The 20763-nt window shown below is 38.5% G+C and overlaps 1 protein-coding gene across 5 annotated transcripts in view; it reads left to right on the top strand.

The window, feature by feature from the left end:
- Positions 1 to 20049, top strand: part of MYOM1 (myomesin 1) — a 78984-nt gene extending 58935 nt beyond the window's left edge. For 3 of the 5 annotated variants that reach the window (XM_074821396.1, XM_074821388.1, XM_074821376.1), the window contains 11 exons: positions 404 to 517; positions 1197 to 1284; positions 2030 to 2068; positions 2162 to 2267; positions 4058 to 4221; positions 5635 to 5671; positions 5983 to 6005; positions 7593 to 7648; positions 12699 to 12914; positions 15798 to 15921; positions 17114 to 20049. In XM_074821396.1, coding sequence (XP_074677497.1) covers positions 404 to 517; positions 1197 to 1284; positions 2030 to 2068; positions 2162 to 2267; positions 4058 to 4221; positions 5635 to 5671; positions 5983 to 6005; positions 7593 to 7648; positions 12699 to 12914; positions 15798 to 15921; positions 17114 to 17325 — 1179 coding nt within the window. In that variant the 3' untranslated portion in view covers positions 17326 to 20049. Of the gene's footprint in view, positions 1 to 403; positions 518 to 1196; positions 1285 to 2029; positions 2069 to 2161; positions 2268 to 4057; positions 4222 to 5634; positions 5672 to 5982; positions 6006 to 7592; positions 7649 to 12698; positions 13691 to 15797; positions 15922 to 17113 lie in introns of those variants that run through there. The other 2 variants (XM_074821402.1, XM_074821381.1) reach the window with 1 other exon arrangement.
- The last annotated feature ends 714 nt before the right edge of the window (positions 20050 to 20763 follow it).

Here is a 20763-nt window from a genome sequence, read left to right as displayed (position 1 = left end):
GTTGGGGTGACTGCTCGTTGCGTGTAACAAAACACCTTGGAAAAATAGCTTGAACGTTTTTCTTCAGGTCTGTCAGCCACCCACCCAGGAAAAGGCACCTGAATAGGAATGACAGGTCTTTGCAAATCCTGGGACTTTCTCATTTTTGGCCAGTTTATTTGTGTAGCAATCCCCTGGGCAGGATACATTCATTCCCTGGGCTCCCTGAAGCTGTCAGCAGTCCTTTTTCCTGCTGTTTTCCCTCTTGCATCTCTCATTTTTAAATGCAGGCCCACAATGACTCACTGTGACCGAGTTGTAAAGCTTTCTTTTATGAGAGACTTGAACAGGCTAACCTATGTGACACTAAGTTCCCCTGCTCAAATGAAGAGAATAATTATGATGTGGTTTTCATCCATTTTAGGTGGCTAATATTAAGAAGGAAACACACATTGTATGGTACAAAGATGACAGGGAGATAATGGTAGATGAAGAACATGACTTTAAAGATGGCGTGTGTACACTGCTGATATCAGAGGTGAGTGACTGTCCCTGTTAGCCCTCAGCTGAAATTAGCGTTACGAATTCAGATGAATGATACGATCTAATCTGATATTTCAGCAGAACAATCAAAAAAGGAAGTGGGTTTTAAAAATGGAAAAACTCATGAGGTGTCTGTGCTTTAGCTAAAGCAAATGTCTATCTATAACTGCTCGTTCAGATTTTCAGGAAACGATGGTAGAAGAGATAAGCTTGTCACTTCCTTTACATGTGAGTTTAACAGCAGAATGAGACCACATTTACTTCTCGAATGGCATTTGGAAAGTGTTTGTCACTCAGGCTTTCAGAGTGCCACCCTCTCAGAGTCACCAAAGAGGTCTGGTCCATACCCAGTCTCGCTGCAGACTCGGGAGGTGACCTGCATTCACCACTTCATCTCTTTGCTCTTCGTTCTTTGGCTGAGGAAGGGAAGAAGTGTCAGGGACCCCTGGGGCTGGGGGCTCCCCATGGCTGCAGGCCAGGACTCCCCAGCCAAGGCCCGTCCCACCACCCCAGCCAGGAGTAGGGCAGTTGGGGGGCATCTGGGCAGACCCAGCCCCAGATATCGGGCACCTCCCTGGGGATGGGGACAGGACATGAGCTGGGTTCAGGAGTAAAATCTAGATTTTTCTACAGTAACTGTTCTAAAAACTGGTTTTACTGTTACAATATTGCAGTTTTCTAAGAAAGATGCTGGCACTTATGAAGTCATACTGAAGGACGACAGAGGAAAGGACTCCAGTGAGCTAAAGCTTAAGGACACAGGTCAGAGCCATCTTCTGCACGCTGTCAGCCACGCCAGCTGACAGCCTGACTGCTTGCCTGCAAGTGGGTTCAGGGTAATGCAGGCAACTGCATGTGTCACCTTCCTGTGGCTGTGTTCCTACTGTATGATCATCTCATAGAAAAACAGATTTTTCAGTTCAAATAATGTTTGAATACAGTTTATTGCGTCCAGATTCTGTATAATTTTGGGAGAATATGATGACTAACGCTAAGCAAAATGATAACAGGTTTCCTCAGGTGGCCATCAGTAGTGGAAGTCTACAAGTATAGAATGAAATTATAGAACTAGATAATTTTAAAAGATTTCACATTTTTATTAAGTTTTGCCTTTCATTTAGTTAGGGGCCTTTCCACTCATTGTGGTTACTCTATTTTTAAAATTTCACATATGTTTCCAAGCAAGTGGAGAAAAGCCCCATCCATTACAATGTATATAGATGGGTTAGCATTCCAACTGAATAGTGTAATTTACCAAAAAAAAAAAATTTAAAAAAAATAGAGTTTTGTTCAGCTGCAGCAGGCTGCAGTTAAATAAAATCTGGAAGTCATGGAATAACAGGCTATATTTCTGCACTACTTAGATTTCTAATGTGCTTTATAAGGTAGGTCCAGTTTCTTTTTCAAACCTACTGGGGAGAATGTTTCAGAGCCAGTACTTGTCCTATTATTGACTCTGCTTGAGCTGCAGACACAAAGTCTTAGTCTCTGGATTTTATTTCCACAGCTTTTGCAGATCTGATGAATGAAGTATGCAGAAGGATTGGTAAGCACTTAATTCTTTTTTCAAATGAATGACTCATTGTGACGCTCAATGAATGGCTGCATGGCTGCATAAAACCATGTGCTCTTCTTTCAGCTTTATCTGCGACAGACCTGAAAATTCGGAGTACAGCTGAGGGTATCAGACTGTATTCCTATGTTACTTATTATGTGGAAGATCTGAGAGTAGGCTGGGTGCACAAGTAAGTATGCAAAATCTTTGCAGAAGTCAGTGCAATTTTGTTTTTATAGACTCAGGAAGAGGCTGGATATATGAGAGAGACGAGGCCCAAGTTTCCTCTCATCTCTCATGAGTCCTTCTCTCCTATGAGTTAGTTTCAGTGAATTACACCCAGGTGAAACCAGTACGAGACAGGTGTTGGTGGTGCAGGGCCCTTCTGTCATTTTCCTCGTGAGACAGGCAGTCCCATGCCAGGGGATGCTGTCAGGACCATGTTGCTTCAGTGCTTCCCACCTCCTGGATGGGGGCTGCACCTTTCCCTGAATCAGTTTTAAGGAATGATGCAAATATAACGTGAGAGACCGACAAGCTTTAAAGAGGCCAGCACCACACATTCAGATATACCTAGCCTGGAGGTCTGTTTGTCTAGAAGCTGCAGTTCACAGGAACTGGGACAAGCGGGCACGTCCTCTTAACACGTGGGTTCATGCTTAGGAGCCAAAGCAAGTTCCAGCGTGTGCCTGAGGCAGTAAAATCCAGACAGCCCCTCCTGTGAGCTCTACAAACCTAACCAAGTCAGACAGAAGAACTGAGATTTTTAAAAAGAATTTGAATGCCCAGCTCCCCATAAAATTAATGGGAGTTGCATACCCAAATCCACGAGACAGCTTTGAATACTCAGCCAGCACAAACAGCATGCACTGGAAAGCCCAGAGAAGTAAACAACTTCATGATAGCTTCAAATCTATTATTACTATTCTTGCTGTTTCACTTCCTGTGGACATGGTAGTAGTTAGTCTTTAGGATGGAATCTGAGTTACTGATCTCTCAATAAAACTTATGTAAATGAGGCACAGAATACCCAGGATGTGCTGTGTCAATCTGGCTGTAATTATTGACACTGATGCTAACCAGCAACCCCATCAGAGAAATGAAAGCAGTTTGAGGTTTTCCTGTTTCTTGGCACCCATTTTGACCTGGTATCACTAGAAGTCCTAAATATTTCAAAACTGGAAGTGAATATGAAGTATTCTGGTTTTTTTCCCCTCTCTTAAATCTCCCTCCCACCCTTAGCCCCACCCCCCCCTCTCATTTGTCTATTTAATTTTTAGAAACTAGTTTCATCTTGAAGCACATGAAATTAATCTAGAAAAAATGTTCTTTGTCCATCCAGTATATTCAAAGTAATCAGTCTAAAGATAAAAAGAAAATGAGTAGCTTATTTGACAAATATATTTTGCCTCATCCAAGGCAATGAACTGCTGAGCTAGGAAGCTGAGAAATTGGTATTTTTTTCTGGAAGATGTACTTATGTCAAAGTATGTTTAACTGTAAATGTCAAAGCATAGCAGAGCATCAGAAAACATTCCAACTGGGCAAACACCATTTGTGACAAAAGTGTGGTTTTTTGCAGGTACAGCCCTGTACAGTTTTGTTTTGCCCAAGCAGAAATAAACCTATGCTAAAAAAAGAACATGAACATTTGAGGATGCATTCATTACCCTTCAGAGATCTGGCTTTTAAATTTGTATAACTCTTGTACGGCTTCAGGTCGTAGACTAAGATGCATAACACTTCTGCAAGCTTTGAGGAGAGCTGGTCCTTGAACAGGGAAAGACTGTCATACCAGTTCTGCCCAGCTGGGCCACAGCTTTAGCAAGAATTTGATTTCAAAAGATTTAAAATATGGTGGCATACCATAACACCTTGGAAATCATTTAGTAACTGCAGATGTACTCAGTGACTCAACATGAGCAAACCCCATTTATACTCCAGTAAAACAAAAGGGTAACGTTGTTTTGTATTTTTCAGCGATACCCAGATTAGATTTACAGACCGAGTGAAGACTGGTGTCACTGGGGAGCAGATCTGGTTGCAGATCAACGAGCCGACACCACAGGACAAAGGCAAATACACAATGGAACTCTTTGATGGTAAAACAGGACACAAAAAGACAGTGGATCTTTCAGGACAAGGTAGGCCATTCCCTCTGCTAACATCCTCTGTACTGGGCATTATACTGTGGTAGGGTAGGAGTGTCTACAGCAGGATCTTGCTACAGACCTGCTACCCTTTGGGTTGTAGGGTCTATGTGTGAACCCAGCAGCCTGGCAGTGTTTGTGGGGACAGTGCAATTTGTTTTTCCCAGCCTGTGCTCTCAGGTCATAAATTACGAACAGCTTTTTCCTATTCCAAACCAGCTTACAGTTTGCCTACTGAGATGTCACCCCAGCTTCTGAGCTATCTTACAGAACCTTTTGTGTTGTTGGCATTGATTGGCAGTTTTAAATACAAGTTGTAGCACTGAATGCCTTTGGTATCTCTCCCTCCCGAGTAATATTTGGCAGAGGAAGTAAGGGACAAGTTTGTTCTGTTACTTTCCTACTGTATTTCTTTGATGGATATAATAGGGCTCCTTATTCTTCAGAGATGTCAAGACCTTTCATCAGCATGATGAAGGACTGTTAGGGGAACAGCTAAAATTATTTGGATTGACTGTTGGAAGCTTTTACTCTGAGAGACCTCTCAGATCCTAGAGAACAGATTAACTCCTTCCAAACTGCTCAGTTTACATCCCCAGCCATTCCCACCCCTAAAGCTTCACTTTGGGTCTGCAAGCTCTGTGTAAGGGCAATAACCCCATAATCATCTCCATGTTGCTCCTTCTGTACTCTATCTCCACTTTCTGAGAAAAGAGATTTCTTCTTCTCTTTTGAAGCAGGAGAGGTTGACGACCCACATGATAGTTTAGCCTGAATTTACAAATTACAAGGAAGACAACAGTTTGCTGTTTGGTTTGTTTGTGGCCATCGGTGTGATGCTTCTTCAAATGCTTTTGCATTTGGGAAAAACAGATCTCTTGTATTCCATAGGCAAGTGGTCTCCAAAGTGAGGTGCGTGCAAGATGATCTGCTGGGGTGTGGGAAGAAAATATGAGAACTTCAGTAGTACATCTACATAATTTATAAATAAGTACACATATATTGGCTGTGCGTGCTCAAAAAATTTTCAGATAGGGGTGTACGATCAAAAAAGTTGGGGAGACCACTGCTGTAAGCTATGTTTTAGGTGGTGTATTGTGGGTTTCTTCCTCTGGTTTGTAAAATGATTTCAGTCTATTGCTCTCCTGCTATCTCTTTGTCTTAAAGCCTGACTTTTAGAAGAAAAAAGTGTGCTTATGCATTCATATGTATATATAATAGCTGCCATATACAAGATGACCTTTATTAGTTGAACCATTCAGCATTTAAGGGCTTATACAATATACATGCATCCATCCATTAATATTTCTTTAATGTTGTCTACATTTAAAATGTATTTCTACATTTTAAACTTGTGATGATTTATCTCTGAACCTACCTTTAAAATCAACTTTTCTCTTTACAAAGCATTTGATGAAGCCTTTGCTGAGTTCCAGAGATTAAAGTAAGTATCATGCTATCTAAATACAGTAGTGGCAGCCATAAAATAATAATAGTATTTGTTTGTGTTGTGCTGGAGCTAACTATATCCTATGAAACAAATCCTAGTCCTACAGAAGCCTGTAGGAGTTTTGCATGTGACTTCTTCAGTGTAACTCTTATATAACTGTTAAGTAACAAAGAAAAATCAGTTCTGCCAAATGATGAAATATTCCTTAATGGATTAAAGGCAGTTAAAAAGGTAAGCTATTTTTCAATCACTCTAAGTAAACCTTAACTGAAATTGGACTTTCTTTTTCTTCCTTTCAACTTCAGGCAAGCTGCGATTGCAGAGAAAAGTAAGTGGGACTTCTTTGACAATGGTTTATGAAGGTTTTCTTCCTCTCCGGGAAGGTTGTGTGTTGGGAAAGAGAGGGCATGTACACATGAGTATGTGCATGTGCTCATCCTAAAACGAGTTTGTCTTTACACCAAGGAGAAGCAGGAGGGTGATCTTTTAGTGATTTAACATTGGTGCACATTGCAGCTAATCACATTATAGTTACGTTGACTTTTCCCATCTGAGCTCCTGTTCTCATTACCAGTTAGCCTTCTCTAAAAATTAGCTGTATTGCTGAGATCTCTCATGCATGTTCTGTATACAAAAGTTACTTTGTTTTCAAAGATGGAGGAAATCACTTGGCTAGTTTTGAACTATCTAAAATGTCAAATGACTCTGCATTACATACAGAAATGGGTAAGAAAGCAACAGTAGCTTTTGCATTGCTAAAGACAGATCCCTGAATCTCCTCCTAATTTTGCCTGTGTGTCAATCCCAACATCGCAACTAAAACAAAAGTATGTGTTAACTACTTAAGGAATAAACCATTAGAAGTCAACTTGAATTATTAATCTCAATATTCTCCCTATTTACAGAATGATGCATGAAAAAAATGTAACACATCAAAAAGTTCTCCCACTGCAGATGACTTTCAGACTTGTATAAAAATTAAGGCAGAACTGGCATTTGAAAAGTTATTGGAGAAAATTGTGTAGAGAGATCTGACCTAACTCCTCCTGGACATATACTCCAAACAGAGAAGGGCTTGGATATATGCAGTGATCCCTACACAACCCAGCTGAGACAGCATGAAGGGATCAGTAATAGCCCTGCCCTGGGCATTTCATTTCTAACCCTGGACCATTCATGGCATGTTAACTGACATAATACAGTGCCATTCCTGCTCTCATAAGGTTGTTATCTCTATGCTCCAGAACACATCTTTTACAGAATACATTAGAGGGGAACATTCTGTATAGTCATTTCCTTTCTCTGCCAGGCTCCACTAAGATGTATAAGAAACAAAATCCATATTCCAGAATAAGTGCACCAAAGCCTGCATGTGATCAGTTTATTTGTATTTGTATAAGATTCCTACGGGACTCTGAGCTTAAAACTAGACCAGATATAGATCTCATTTACATCCAGATACATACAAAGTGGTGGAATTTCACTGAAGTCTCTCTTTGTAATTAGATTAAAACCTAATCTCCACCACTTCATTAGGTGTCATTAATTTCCTTTTGGAAACACGATGTTTGTAGTTTATGACACTAAAAATTTAGAGCACCAGATCTCAAAAATTCAGATTTTTTTGTGCACTCAGAAGTAACACTGAATTGATGGCAAAATCTGCAGGACACAGCACATGTACTTTAATTCCCCTCTGTAAATGATTGACACCAGCTATTAACACATCTTTTTCTGTGAATTCAACGTTTTTAAAAATCCAAATGGTGTGCTAAGAATGCCGAATAGTTCTCTGCTAGCGCAGATATCAGAAACAAGTTGCACATAAATAAGATAAAAGAACTAGAGGAGAAACAGAATCTGGGACACAGTTGATTTTGAGACACTAAAGAAAATTACGCTTATTTATTTCCAGATCGTGCACGGGTACTTGGAGGTTTGCCCGATGTTGTCACCATCCAGGAGGGCAAGGTACAGTAAATTAACTGAAGCTTTACACAACAGCCCAACAGCTTGAATGCCTTTCAACGATGGGAAAATATTCACCTTTTTTTTTAAAGATGCCATCTTTAAAATCTGCTACATTATTTATTCATCCCCTGCCTTCTGAACATAATTCAACAGTCTTGCACAGATGGGTTTATGTATTCAGGGCAGTGTCTTTTCTTAAGCATTAGATAAAAGTGAGATGACAATGTGAGTTGAGACTAAAACTCCTTATATAACCATCTCTTTAAAAATTCATGCACAGGTTTCACAGTTAGATTTTTTTGTAACAGGGTATCAAGGAAGTTTAATTCTTTTTTTTTGCAAGATAGCTAGTCATTCTATGTCTTTTGCAGTTAACTTCCTTGCAATGTGGTAAGATAGTCACACCTGTCAAGGATGGCTTTTAAATGGTGTAAAAGTAGTAAATGATAACAACTCAATTCTCGTCCAGACAAAAGGAGAAAGTTTTCTCTATTTCATCAGGGTAAATGAGAAGGAAGTCAAAATAAATCACTGGTGTTACACTAGATTATATTAACAGAGTTTGGCTGAAAGATTATTGTAAGGCACTCCCAGAGGAACAGGGCTACATTGATGCTTGAGCACAGAACAGATGACCCAGAAAGTCAGTTCTCAATCTCACAACCTTTTCCCAGCACACTGCTCCTACAAGTTGCTGCTTAATAGTACTGAGACCAAGAAGGGCCTGCTCTTTACTTCCCGCTGGTCTGCTGCTAGCCACTTCCTCTTTACAGTGTGTGAGAACACTGAAATAGGGCACGTGAATGTAATTGGAAACTTGTAACAAGACAACTACAGAAAAGCAGCTTCCTGATATTTCTGGCTTTATCTAGCAGTAGGCCAGCTGGGTTAAAATATTATAAACTGAGCAGAAGTGTAAAGAATCGAAAATCTTTGTCTGAATCGCTTAACAATGTAAGATATAGCACAGCCGACAGATAGTAGACTGCAGCAGTTCTGGGAAAATTAAGTATGTTGGCATTACAAAATGAAATAACATTTGATTAAACCTTTTGTTAAAGGATTTGGCAGTTTGGGAAATGCTGTAGAAGAAGCACTCATGTGAGCATTGTAACTGTAGGTGGAAGACACAAAGAAACAATGAATTTGCAGGTTCTCAGCTAATAGTGCTTGTGCTTGGAGACAAGATTCTCATCCTGCTTTGGCAGGGGATAAATTTGGGTGGTTATTACCAGTTTTAAGGTTTCCTAAAAGAGTTCACATGAAGTTGAGTATGAGCTCACTAAAGCAAAATTTGTAGTGGTTATAAAAAGGGAGTTTGTAGAAAATGAGTTGCAAAATCTTGCCCAGACACACATTGTCCTTGACAGCAAGGACGTTTGTAATGTTTGAATAAGTGACTGAAAAACTCCCAGAACTCGAGACAAATATCCTTGACCTTATGTTTCTGGATTCAGCTGATGGTCATTTTGAGACAGGGAGTAGGACAGAAAGTGGTCAGGGAAAACAGTGCTTGTTTGGGTGGTGGTGTCTATTGTTTGCATATATGCTGGAGAGAGGGGAAAGCAGTTCTCTGTTGTGTAATTCATGCAAATTGCACAATCATCAAGGATTTTGAAAAACAGTAAATGAGGTAGCAGAGGACTGGCAATTGCAAACTTTGATTCTGAATACCAGTGCAGCCATAATTACAGAGTTATATGAACAGATTGGTGTCCCTAGATTGAACTTCCAAGCATATGCATATCTCAAACCTAAAGTTAACACCGTGACTGTGATGCTTTTTATTAGTTTTTTACATGTGAGCTGAAGGATATGTGTGAGAACGAATGAACCAGTGTTCACCCAGTGTTAATCAAACAGCATTCCAGATGGCCTAAGAGGCTTCCACTGATAGACATAAATGCTCTTCAGCAGTGTGATATAATTGGAAAAGGCTAAGTGTCAGTTCATATTAGGGAGGAATTTGACCTGACAGAGAATACTAGCATAAGTTTTGTGTACAACTGGCCAAATTAACTAACCTAAGTGGCTGTTTTAATGAAGGTCTGTAAGTGAGTAAGGGGGTTTTATTTATAGAAGGAGAGGCTTAGGATTCTGACAGACAGCAACACGTTACATCCTTCTGCCCACCAACTCCCCATTCTACCCTTCTGCCAGGGGTAGGTGCTCTCACAGATAGGCTGGAAGAAGGGAGCAGGTTTCCCTGATTGAGCTGCTTCAATTCACTTACTGGCATCTTAGCCCAAACCACCCATGAATATGAGTTTGTGCTAATATGCAAGAGGAATGGCAATACTTGAAATACAACGACACATTTCCCTCTGCCACCTGTACTACCCTACTCATGATAATCTGCAGTGAAAGGCAGAAAAGGTAGTGGGGAGCACAAAGGGTCTGGACTTGCAGCTGCTGGTTGCTCCAAGTGCATATGCCTCAATGCCCCAAATCCAGATGGGAACTTGTTATGGGAACTTCTGTGTGGAACCCTGAAATACTGAGATCCAGCTCAAAGAGATGGGGTCTACTCATCCAGCGTTCTTGAGATAGATCAGATTTCCTGATAGATTTCACTCACTAACCACAACATCTAGACAGGTTTCCAGTTCTTTTCCCCACCCCCCTGCCCCAGACAATCATCAGAGCCAGACAACTTCTGGAAAAGGGGAAAGGTGCCATTTCCCCCCCAGGAGTACAGGACACACTTTTTTTACCAGGATAAGGTTGAATACAACATTATAATCAGGGGTTTCAGTGAGTGATAAAGACATACATGAGCAAAGACACTCTCCTGCCCAAAGAACAGAAAATCTGAAACAGACAGATTCAGTTTGAATGGGGAATGAATTCTCCTTGGCTAAAGTTCCATAATTATGGAATTACCTTCCAGAAAACCAAAGACCTCACCATCTACATAGTGAATGATAAGATACATCTCTGCACATTATTAGCTGGAAAATAAATAATAAGACCTGGGAACATCAAGAGAAGCACCGATGTCAAACAGCAGCTAGTGATGCAAGGTTAAGCAAAATGAGCTATTTTAAGAAAGATTTAGAAGAAGAAAAGAGTCATCACTGCAGCTTGAATCTCTTTGAATTAAGGAGTACCGACACTACTTCAGACACCCGAGGTTTGAATGATGCCACTAATAGAGCTGTCTGGACATAGACATCAGATCATTAGCATCTTGGAGTGGCAACTGGGGCCACTCGGTGGTGACCTCTTGCTTGCTAGAGAATCAAAAGACAATAAAGAAATACCAAGCACCTGAAGGGGCCCATATGCAGTGCCTGGCCAAGGCTGAGGGCATGTCTGTATCAAGAGCGATAAGGAAGAGGGGGAAATGTAAGACCTCTTGTTTTCCCCTTGTTTTTCAAAAAGATGGACTGATATGGCAATCAAAACCACATTCACATTCACACCAGTGGCCTATGAGAGAAGGCAGTCAACAGCCCCACACAGTCACCAGCTGTAGGTGCTGCAGGAAATCAGATAGAGGCCATTCCCACCATGTTGTAACCACCTCTCACTTGGAATCTGCTTCTCCTTTGGTACCAAGAATTATGTGTTGTTCTTCCACCTCCCTTTTGTTCTCATTTTGGTCCTTAGGGGCATGTGGGATTTATTTTTTATTTTGTTCTCAGAGGTACAAAAAATTTTCATTTTTATAGAGGTATCCATTTCTTCTATCTGCTCATTTCCACAGCCTTCTGGGTCTCTCTCTCTGTCCCATCTTCCACCATCACACTACCAGATAAGAAGCAGAGAGGTGAAGGGAAGGTAGCTTGTTAAATAGATTTCCCACAGTAGATTTTAACCATGACAGCCTATAGGGTCAACAATATGAATGTTCTTCAGTTGTCTCTATTTTTGATGTATTTTTATCAAAAAAAGGAAGAGAAATTTGATTGCAGTCAAGTGGAAGCTTGTCCATTCCTTATGTATCACTTAGTCCATTCTTAATGAACCACTGAAAACCATTTTCTCTGCAGTAAAAGTTCAATTTCCAATTGAGAAAAAATTAGATTGTGTTTTGAATAACAATTTAAATTCAGACCAACATACTATTTAATACTTAGATATAAATGGATTCCTTCCTTAATAAAGGTCCAGAGAAAGGCCTATGTACCACTGAAGTTTCATGTGAACATTTTTCACATCTGACTCACAATGTGATATACACTTTTGCAAACTCTTTTGAGAAGATTCCCATGGCACTGTGACCAGAGGAGGGTATCATTTATATGCATCGCTATCTCCCAAACGTGAATTTCTCAGCTGACAACAAAAAGAGGAGGCCTGAACATTGTGTGTACAATAGACTTGCCAGCTTACAGAAAGTATCCAACTGCCAGTGATCGCTCCCACAACTGACTCTCTGACAATGAAGATACTTCCTTCAGTCTGATGGGACTGAATACAGCCCTTAGGACCATTACTAACATCAAAGGGAAATACGTACACAAACACCAAAGAACGGGTACAGACTGTATTGATTTCAGTTAAAAATAGTTTTACAAGAGTGCGTAAAACAATTCAGGTCTGTTGGAAGAGCTGTCAGGGCATAGTTTAAAAAGATTCTAAATTAAACAAAATATTCCAGCCACACTTTGTTCTTAGTTGTTTAAAAAGGCAGGCACACTGTCTACTTCTGGGGTAAATATATAGTGAGCTTAACATGAACAAATCCATCTGATTGTTCCTTAAGTTCTCATTTCAGGTCTAACACTCAAATGCAGATAATATCTAATTTTATATTAAACAGTATGCATGGACAAAGCTCTATTAATGATTATGAGAGTAGAAAAGAAGGTCCATAAAATATTAAAAGGTTTTAATGGAGTTTTTGAATTAACTGAGTTTCTTCCTTTCCTTTATGATACAGAAGACTCTGACAAAATTTATTGATTACTGATGAAGATATGCATCCATTTACTAAAAGCAGAAAGCTAAATGGGGAGTTGGAACATTTGGAGAGTCAGGCATCAAAAAACACAGGAAATGTTGACTGATTCTTACTTATAATCCTTTTGTACTTTTTCTATAGGCACTTAATCTTTCTTGCACTGTCTGGGGAGATCCTACCCCAGAGGTCTCATGGCTGAAGAACGAAAAATCATTTGTATCAGATGCTAATTGCACCCTGAAATTTGAATCTGGGAAAAAAGTCAGCTTTACCATTTCTGCTGTGTCCACACTCGACTCTGGGAAGTACAGCCTTGTGGTGAAGAACAAGTATGGCACAGAGACCAGTGACGTCACTGTAAGTGTGTTCATACCTGAGGAAGAGAGACAGTCTGAGCAAGCGAATGAGAAAGAAGATAAGAAATCGAAAGCCTGAATTTAAGACTAGAAAACAGAAGTATGGGGGAGATTTTGGATGATAGGCTGACATAATCTGTGTGTGTAAATGGCTTTCTGCTTTAGCAGGCAGCCTTGGATTTTTCCATTCACTTCGCTTTTGCTTCTAATACACTTAATTGGGCCAGGGAAAACAGGGCCTTTTCTAAATATTTTCTTACTGCTAACTTCACAGAACCTAGTTGTAGCATCTTCAGCCAGGCCAAATGCATGCTGCCTGTAAACACAGGTCTGCCATTTGACTCTCTTCTTGGAGCATTTGACCCTACAACAAAAATGAAAAGGGTGAAGAATCATTTCAGTGGAGGCAACTGATGAGGTAGATGGAAAGACAAAAAATGATCGAGGCATTTTTGAGCAGCAGTTTAGATTTGTTCCAACTTTGGTAAGGTAGAATAGATGGAATGTGATAGAGAATTAAAAAATGGAGGAATTAGCACCGGGTTTTGTCTACATTAAGGCCTCTTTGTATTGTTGTGTTAATTTAAAGAGGCCTTAAGATGGGTGTCATTTACATCCATAAATATTGTTTAATCTGCCCAATTGGGGTAAAAGTACTGTAACATAAATGAAAATTAGGCTTAGGAGGCCAGAATACTAATGTGTGTGTGTCTGCAAAAATGTATGAACTCTCCTCTATGTTCACAAATAAACTGAATTCACTTCTTTCCTTCCACACGTGCTTGTTTCACCGTGTCTTGTTTTACTAGCCATGGTTTGGTAGTTGTGCACAGTATCTTAGTCTTAATGCTTTCACCACTTCTGTTACCTCTAGCTTCCCTTTAGATCCCTGTTAATCTTCACTTTACTGTTCACGACAAAACCCACAATGGCATCTCTTCACACCTTTTGGTCCAGACCTTCACTACTTCATATCTCAACTCAACAAGGTATTTTTGCAAATTCAGACACAGGAGTAGTCTCATGCAATTCAGTGGACATGCTCATGAGTTTTGATTTAAGGGTAGGTAAGTATATTATTAGACTGAGACCTCAGTTAATTTCATCCAAACTTAACACTGGATATCAAAAATGGCATATTTTGTCAAGATCTTTTAAAGTTACAAAAAGAATTTTCACTGGAACATTGAAAAAAAATGTGGGTTTTTTAAAGATAAAAATGTTTCAGACAAAACCCATTTGTCCAGATCTTTGAACACACTTATACAGATTAAAAATGTCAGCTATTTCACAGTGCCACTAATTATTATTAGCTGAGAAAGAACAACAGAATGTAGATATATGTCCATCCTGCTGGACAGATCTATGATATATACCCACTTGCTAATTATTTTCATTACTAGTCTCACAGCAGCACAATTCTTCACATCAAAATCTAAAGAACTAATGTATTTTCAGTATAAGCATGATCTGTGTGCACATTTCACATACTCTTGTCATTTTTAGCTACTGTGACTGCAGAGATAGTGCTGTTTCCCAGGCACTCATTTTGCTGCTGCAGCATTGGCATTTCTGTGAGGATGCCACTAGTAACTGCTGTACAGTTAATCTCACTTAAACCCTTGCCATCCGAGGTTTACTGTCAGCTAGCATTAAAGGTGAAGTGGAAGCATGAGGGAATTCTTAATGGCTCAGGTAACAATAGATTCAGTTATCAATGGTGAAAGTGGTGGGTTTTGCAATTTTTTAATACTTTTACAAATCAGTTTCTATAAAGGGCTAATGATTATGATCTTACAATTAAAAAAAGAAATCCAGATTTCGATCAGATTTATGATCTACCAAAATATGTTAGCATGTGCTTAACTTTATGCATGAATAGTACCACTGGTTTCAAGGAACATGTTGTTTATCTGGTATAAATCTTTTTTCTTCCAGAATACATTTCACATCATGGGGATTTTAACATGAAATTATGTAAAACGAATGTGTTTTCAGCATTTCACATAAACAGTGTATGTGTTCACACAGCCTTATCTCCTAAAAGAGTTAAAACTCAAGTATCAAACTTGATGACATTATTGCAATTTTAAGGTTTAACTATGTAATTATGTACATTAATGAGTCGATGTGTTATAAAAAAAGTTCAGACTGTTTAGTCACAACAGCTGCATATCAAAGTAAAACAGTTTAATTTTAAAATTTAAAAATATCATGAGAATATCTGTAATCTGAGATACAGCAAGCTTTCTGAGATTAATGATCTAATGTAAAATTATTTGATAATTTTGCTTAGTATGACACAAAGCCATTCAAGGATGATAAGCACATCACTCCCTCTTGCTCCTAAGACATAGACCTTAAAAACAAGTGTCTCATTTCATCCATCCTCCAGAGTGCAAACAAGAATATCACAGAAGCGCAGAATCATCTAGGTTGGAAAGGACCTTGAAGATCACCTAGTCCAACTGTTAACCTAGCACTGACAGTTCCCAACTACAACGTATCCCTAAGCGCTATGTCGACCCTGTGACTTGCTCTTCGCAATACCTCATAAATGATATTTCTCACTTAGCATTAGCATATTTTTAATAATTATTGCATTTTGGCAGCAATTATTTCTACTACTTTATTTACGAAAATCTGTCCTCCTGCCTTACTCCTTTTGGCAGAACTGTGAGGGAATACAAGTGGGCTATCTCCCAGATAACAGGCTGGATACTTCTTTTCTTTACTTCAGAAGATGTACGTGTCCCTGAAAGTTAGAGTAATAGCTGCTTCTAAACATATTGCTGCCAGGGATTAGTTATGGTGGTTTCAAACTGAAATTGTGATGCATCCACATTTCTCGCTTGTGCACTTTTTTGTTCTTGCTTTGCTTCAGGTGATTGTGATTTCTGTGTCAGGACTGACTGACACAGTCCAAGGACATGATCAAAATAATCTAACTGTATCTAAAAAGAAAAAAACAATGACAGCAAGCAAACGGAAGGAAGTGGAAAAGAAAGGTAAGAGCTCTTTCACCTTTATGGTCTTCTACTCCAATGAAAAAATTGTTAAACATTATGCGGTTAATAGTCTGTGCCCATCAATATTTCTCAGGTCTCAAACAATCAAGTTTACAGTATGTATGCTCTTAATCAACAACAAATGCGAAGTATGAATTGCCAGGTTAAACCTCAGTGAAAGAGATTTAAATCAACACTTTTAAATCACCTTTCCACTGGTTTGTGAGTTCTCACCTTGGCTCACCTGGCTGATGACAGTTTTTTAAGCCATAATAAATAATTTCAAATTTCTTAATGAAGAGGAAAGAGCTCCTAAGCATGTACATATACACAGATGGTGTTATTTTCCAAAATGAGATTCATTTCAGCAGCTAGATGTTTGACACTTAAAAAAAAAAAAGGCCTTGCTAATTAAGGGGCCCTAAATGCCAAAGTGTTTAGAAAACCCTGATCGTATAGCCACTATTTGAGATTAATCAATTATTCTCTTTTACTTTTGCATCCATATTGAATGGTAAAGTTGGAATTATAAGTGACCGTTTTTTTGTCCAATTTAGAGAAAGGGTGGAAAATGAAAAGCTCTCTGGTGATTCAGCATTCTTGTATATTACAGATTTTTACTGTTCTTTTAGACTCTTACTATATAATTGCTACTTGGACATTGATTTATTCTTCACAATAACAACTCCCTCATGTAGAGCATTTTAGCTCCAAATAAGACTCAAATTGCAACATTATCAGAACATCTGCTTTACATATTATTGCCTAAGTATTTTTTCTTTGTATACAGGGTGTATACATGTCGTATCATTGCTGATGGAACATTTTATACTCTTATTTCCCTCCCCTTTCTGCTCTTAAGGCAAGAACAGATATTTAACTGCATTTCTTTTCTCTCTTGCCTTACTGGTATGGGTAACCTAGACATTTCTGGGCAGTCCTGTAAATGAGATGACTTATGTGAGAAACAATTATTTACATCTGTAAATGTTTTTCAGGTTCTACCCCTTTATCTTTTTAATTAGAGACCATAAAGATTTGGGCTTGTTTTTGGCTCTGTAAAAGGTAGTAACATTATTTGTGATGCTGAATCTCTTTATATGGGTATGTGGAAGAAAAATCTTCTCTACATACCTCTGTGTTGCTGAGCATTGTAAATGTAAGGGAAATTTTATTACTTCTCCTAAATCAGATTTTATTAAGCCACATGTAGAAGAAATTATTGCTACAGAAGAGACACCTGATCCAAATGAAATCCCCCCTGCGGAAACAGAAAAGGATACAAAAAGCAAGCAGCAAGCAGCAGAGATGACTGATGGAAAGGCAGCAGTAGCAGAAATGGTTCCTCAGCCCACAGAAAGCTTGGATAAGCAGGGAAAGAAACTACTGGAAAAAAAGCCTTGAGTAAACTCTGCTGTTCTTGAATGAAGAATGTGATCTGGATAATAAGTTCAAGCTGACATTTCATGGGTGGTAGACTAGCCATGATATTTTAACACAGAAGTTTATTAGTGTTTTTTTACAACATTTGTTGTAAAGCTTCATAACTTTAAATGCATAGTAGATGGGCACTTATGTCGCAGTACAAGAGTAGTTGCACTGTAGTCATTTCTAAGTATCTTAATAATGATCCATGTACTGACAAGGTGATTTTAATTCCTAAAAAATGTCCATGATAAGCAGAGGTTATCCTATCCAAAACTGACATATTTACTACTCTGGAAAAGAATGCTAATATCAGTTATGTGGCTCTGTAATTGATATTTGTTAGGCCATCACAGCTTGAGGCAGACCCTGCTTACTTTCTCAAGGAAACCATACAGACCGTCCTCTTAATGCCACGTGGGCTGTATTTTTCACCATGACCAATCTGGCCACAGGGGAAGATCTCTAGAAATACAACCATCTCCTATGGATGCAGGGGGGCCATAATTAAGTTTCTTTCATGCATACCCCTTTCATCAGGTGGATCAGGATGACATCTGGACATTTCTTATCACCGAGCCTCACATGACTGCTTTTCAGTCCTCTCCATTAATTCTCTCCTGGCCTTGCTGAGGTACTATGGATATAGCATTAACCCATAAAGTATCAGCTGCCCCACATGCTCATTTCTCTCCACCCTTTTTGCTACAGCAATCATATCTCTGCTTCCAAGACCTGCTAAACCCACTGTCCTCCTTCCCCTCAGTGATTCAGCCCAACACTATCCCTTCTTCCCGCACTAGGATCAGACCTACTGGTTTCTTATAAAAGAGTGTAGCTTCATGATCCGTGTAAGTGAAAAATAAATATAAGCCAAGAATCCCTGCTTTAAATCATTACTGTGCTCATTCACATGTTTATATACTGAGGATATAAGAAAATATGACTCATTTGTGGATGTTTAGATACCTTGGAAGAAGCAGAGTTCAAGCTGAAAAACAAACCAATAAAACTAAAGGTCAGAATCCATTTTGTTAATATGCAAGCTGAGTTCAACTTTTAAGTGACTGGAAATTATGAAATACAAGAAATAAAACCAAGATATTTTAATTACTAGGAGAATATTTTTATTGATTTAAACTCTAAGAAGGCTCAATCATATTATATTGGCTTTTCCCAGGTGAATTACTGATGAAAGATTACTGAACTCTGCTGATATTTCTCAGGTGTTAGATCTATGACAAATGCGGAAATACTGAAAACACAAGAAATATCAATTTCTGATTAGAAACTGATCCTTACAGAATTGTTAGCATGAGAAAACGAAGAGTCTTAATAGCATGTAAATGTGTAACACCTGACACTGATACTTCTGATGGAAAGAAATCCATTTCCTTCCAGTAGAATTCCAACCCAGTTCTATTAAACTCTTTTTAAAACCAACAGAAAGATTCTTGCTGGATGAAATACTACCTAGAGGGCTTATATGGAGGCAATTAGAGTAATAACATTTCTGTAAACAAGGTAAAGGATTTAAATAATTTGGGTGGTCCATTCGGAGCAACAGAAAGATGCAGGATGCAACAGAAAAAAAAATGCAAATCAAAATATTGACAGCTACACAAAAACGTGGTCAGAGCGACTTAAAATACAGACTGAACTACAACTAAAATCATCCTACTGGACTTAGGTACTATTTGACACATAGAGCTCGATTCAGTTCTACATTACATCTTGTTCTACTTCTATGTATTGTAGTTTAAATTAGTAGAAAACTGGAGTAGCCCAGCAGCAAATGATGTAAGCGTAGGTCCCATACAAAAATGTAGTAAGCAGCATTTCCATGGTAGGAGACTTTTTAAATGAGAACCTTAAGACACGTAGGTTGTCATGCAACTGTCACAGAAAATGATAAATATCTACAGATGTGTGATTACATCACTCTGCCAGAGAGTTAAGAGTCTGGCCTTTCAAAATGTTACAAAGCTCAGGCTGTTTCACACAACTCTTACCTGCTCTTTGCCATGACAATTATTTTAACCTGCCTTACCTCTCTAAAAATCCATCACCTCTTACGTCTCCTTCGGGTTGGGGGCCTTTCTCCCACAAACATCAGTGGCAGTGTGTAAGTTATATATATAGAACAGATTGTACCATTGAGAGCCTTATCCAATTCCTGCAAAATACCACAGGGGTCTTTTCATTAGTTTTAATAGAAAACAAGCTGGATCTCAGAAGAATGTTCTAAAAAAGTCCCAAATCTCAGATTACAAAGCCCATTTTGCTCACCATGAAGTTAATGGCAGATCTCTCTTTTGTGTCATTGTAGCAGATCAGAACTTAGCTTTTTGATGAAAGAAAAATCAATATTTTCTGGATATTTAAATTAAAACCTATCAGAGATACTTTTAAAAATGTTAACTAAAATGCACTAGGGTTTGGGGTTTTTTTGTTAAATTTGGATGGTTCCTCAAAAAGGTGGTAATGCGGTCACATCAGTATTGTTCTACTGGAAACTATTTGCTATCCAGAGGCATAACATTATGCATGGTAAATGAAATACACAAATAAACATACCAAAGATTTAAAAAAAAAAAATTTAAAATTTTAATTATTTAAGCTGTAGTTGTTTGCAAATGTTTAACAAAATGTTGAAAATTAATATTAACAGAATTGTTGAGTATATTAAATTTTATTATGCTATCATGGTTGAATAATATTTTTCTTGCAATCTAAATATATAATTTATATTCTGTTCTCCATGATAACGATGAAAAATTGTCTCTGTCCATTACATAATGATGGAATGCAAATAATCTCTGAAGCAACAATCTCCTATCAAACAAACAGAACCATTTGGCTACATTTAAAATCAGACACTGGTTGTAACGTTTACCTGAAGTTCCACTTCTGGATAATATCTTCTTTCTCACCTACATATTCCATTCCAGCACGCATTACTCTTCATATTCAAATCTATAACTCTATTATAAATTCATATTCTTGTGTTATAACAACTGTATTTAACAGTGTGGGAAAGTGTTGCATTAAGCCATATTATCTAATCACCTTCCAAAATGACAAAGGGTGACTTTTGAAGATGAAAGAAAGGGTGAAAAATAGGCTTTGCCTTCCGCTGTAGTAAAGGCATTGTGATTCCAGGTGTCCTTGAGTTCTTCTGAGAATTAGTGCTGGATTCATTAGCCAATTATTGAGGAAGATCTGTCGTGGTCTGAGACTGGCAAACCATAATTTGGTAATACATAAAGCCACAATCTTTGAAGCAGCTAGTTGCAAAGTGAACTCATCCTTAAACTAGTGTAGGGTGGACTTCTGCTCTGTATCCTTGAACAATAACTATAAGGTGAATGCGTGAACGATATTCCATTTAAGCTGCACTTAGACTGACCAGACATC

The sequence above is a fragment of the Strix aluco genome, chromosome 1 (genome assembly GCF_031877795.1).
Source record: "Strix aluco isolate bStrAlu1 chromosome 1, bStrAlu1.hap1, whole genome shotgun sequence".
NCBI lineage: Eukaryota > Metazoa > Chordata > Aves > Strigiformes > Strigidae > Strix > Strix aluco.
The sequence above is the reverse complement of the archived record's forward strand: the minus strand, read 5'-3'. Positions and strand labels throughout refer to the sequence as shown.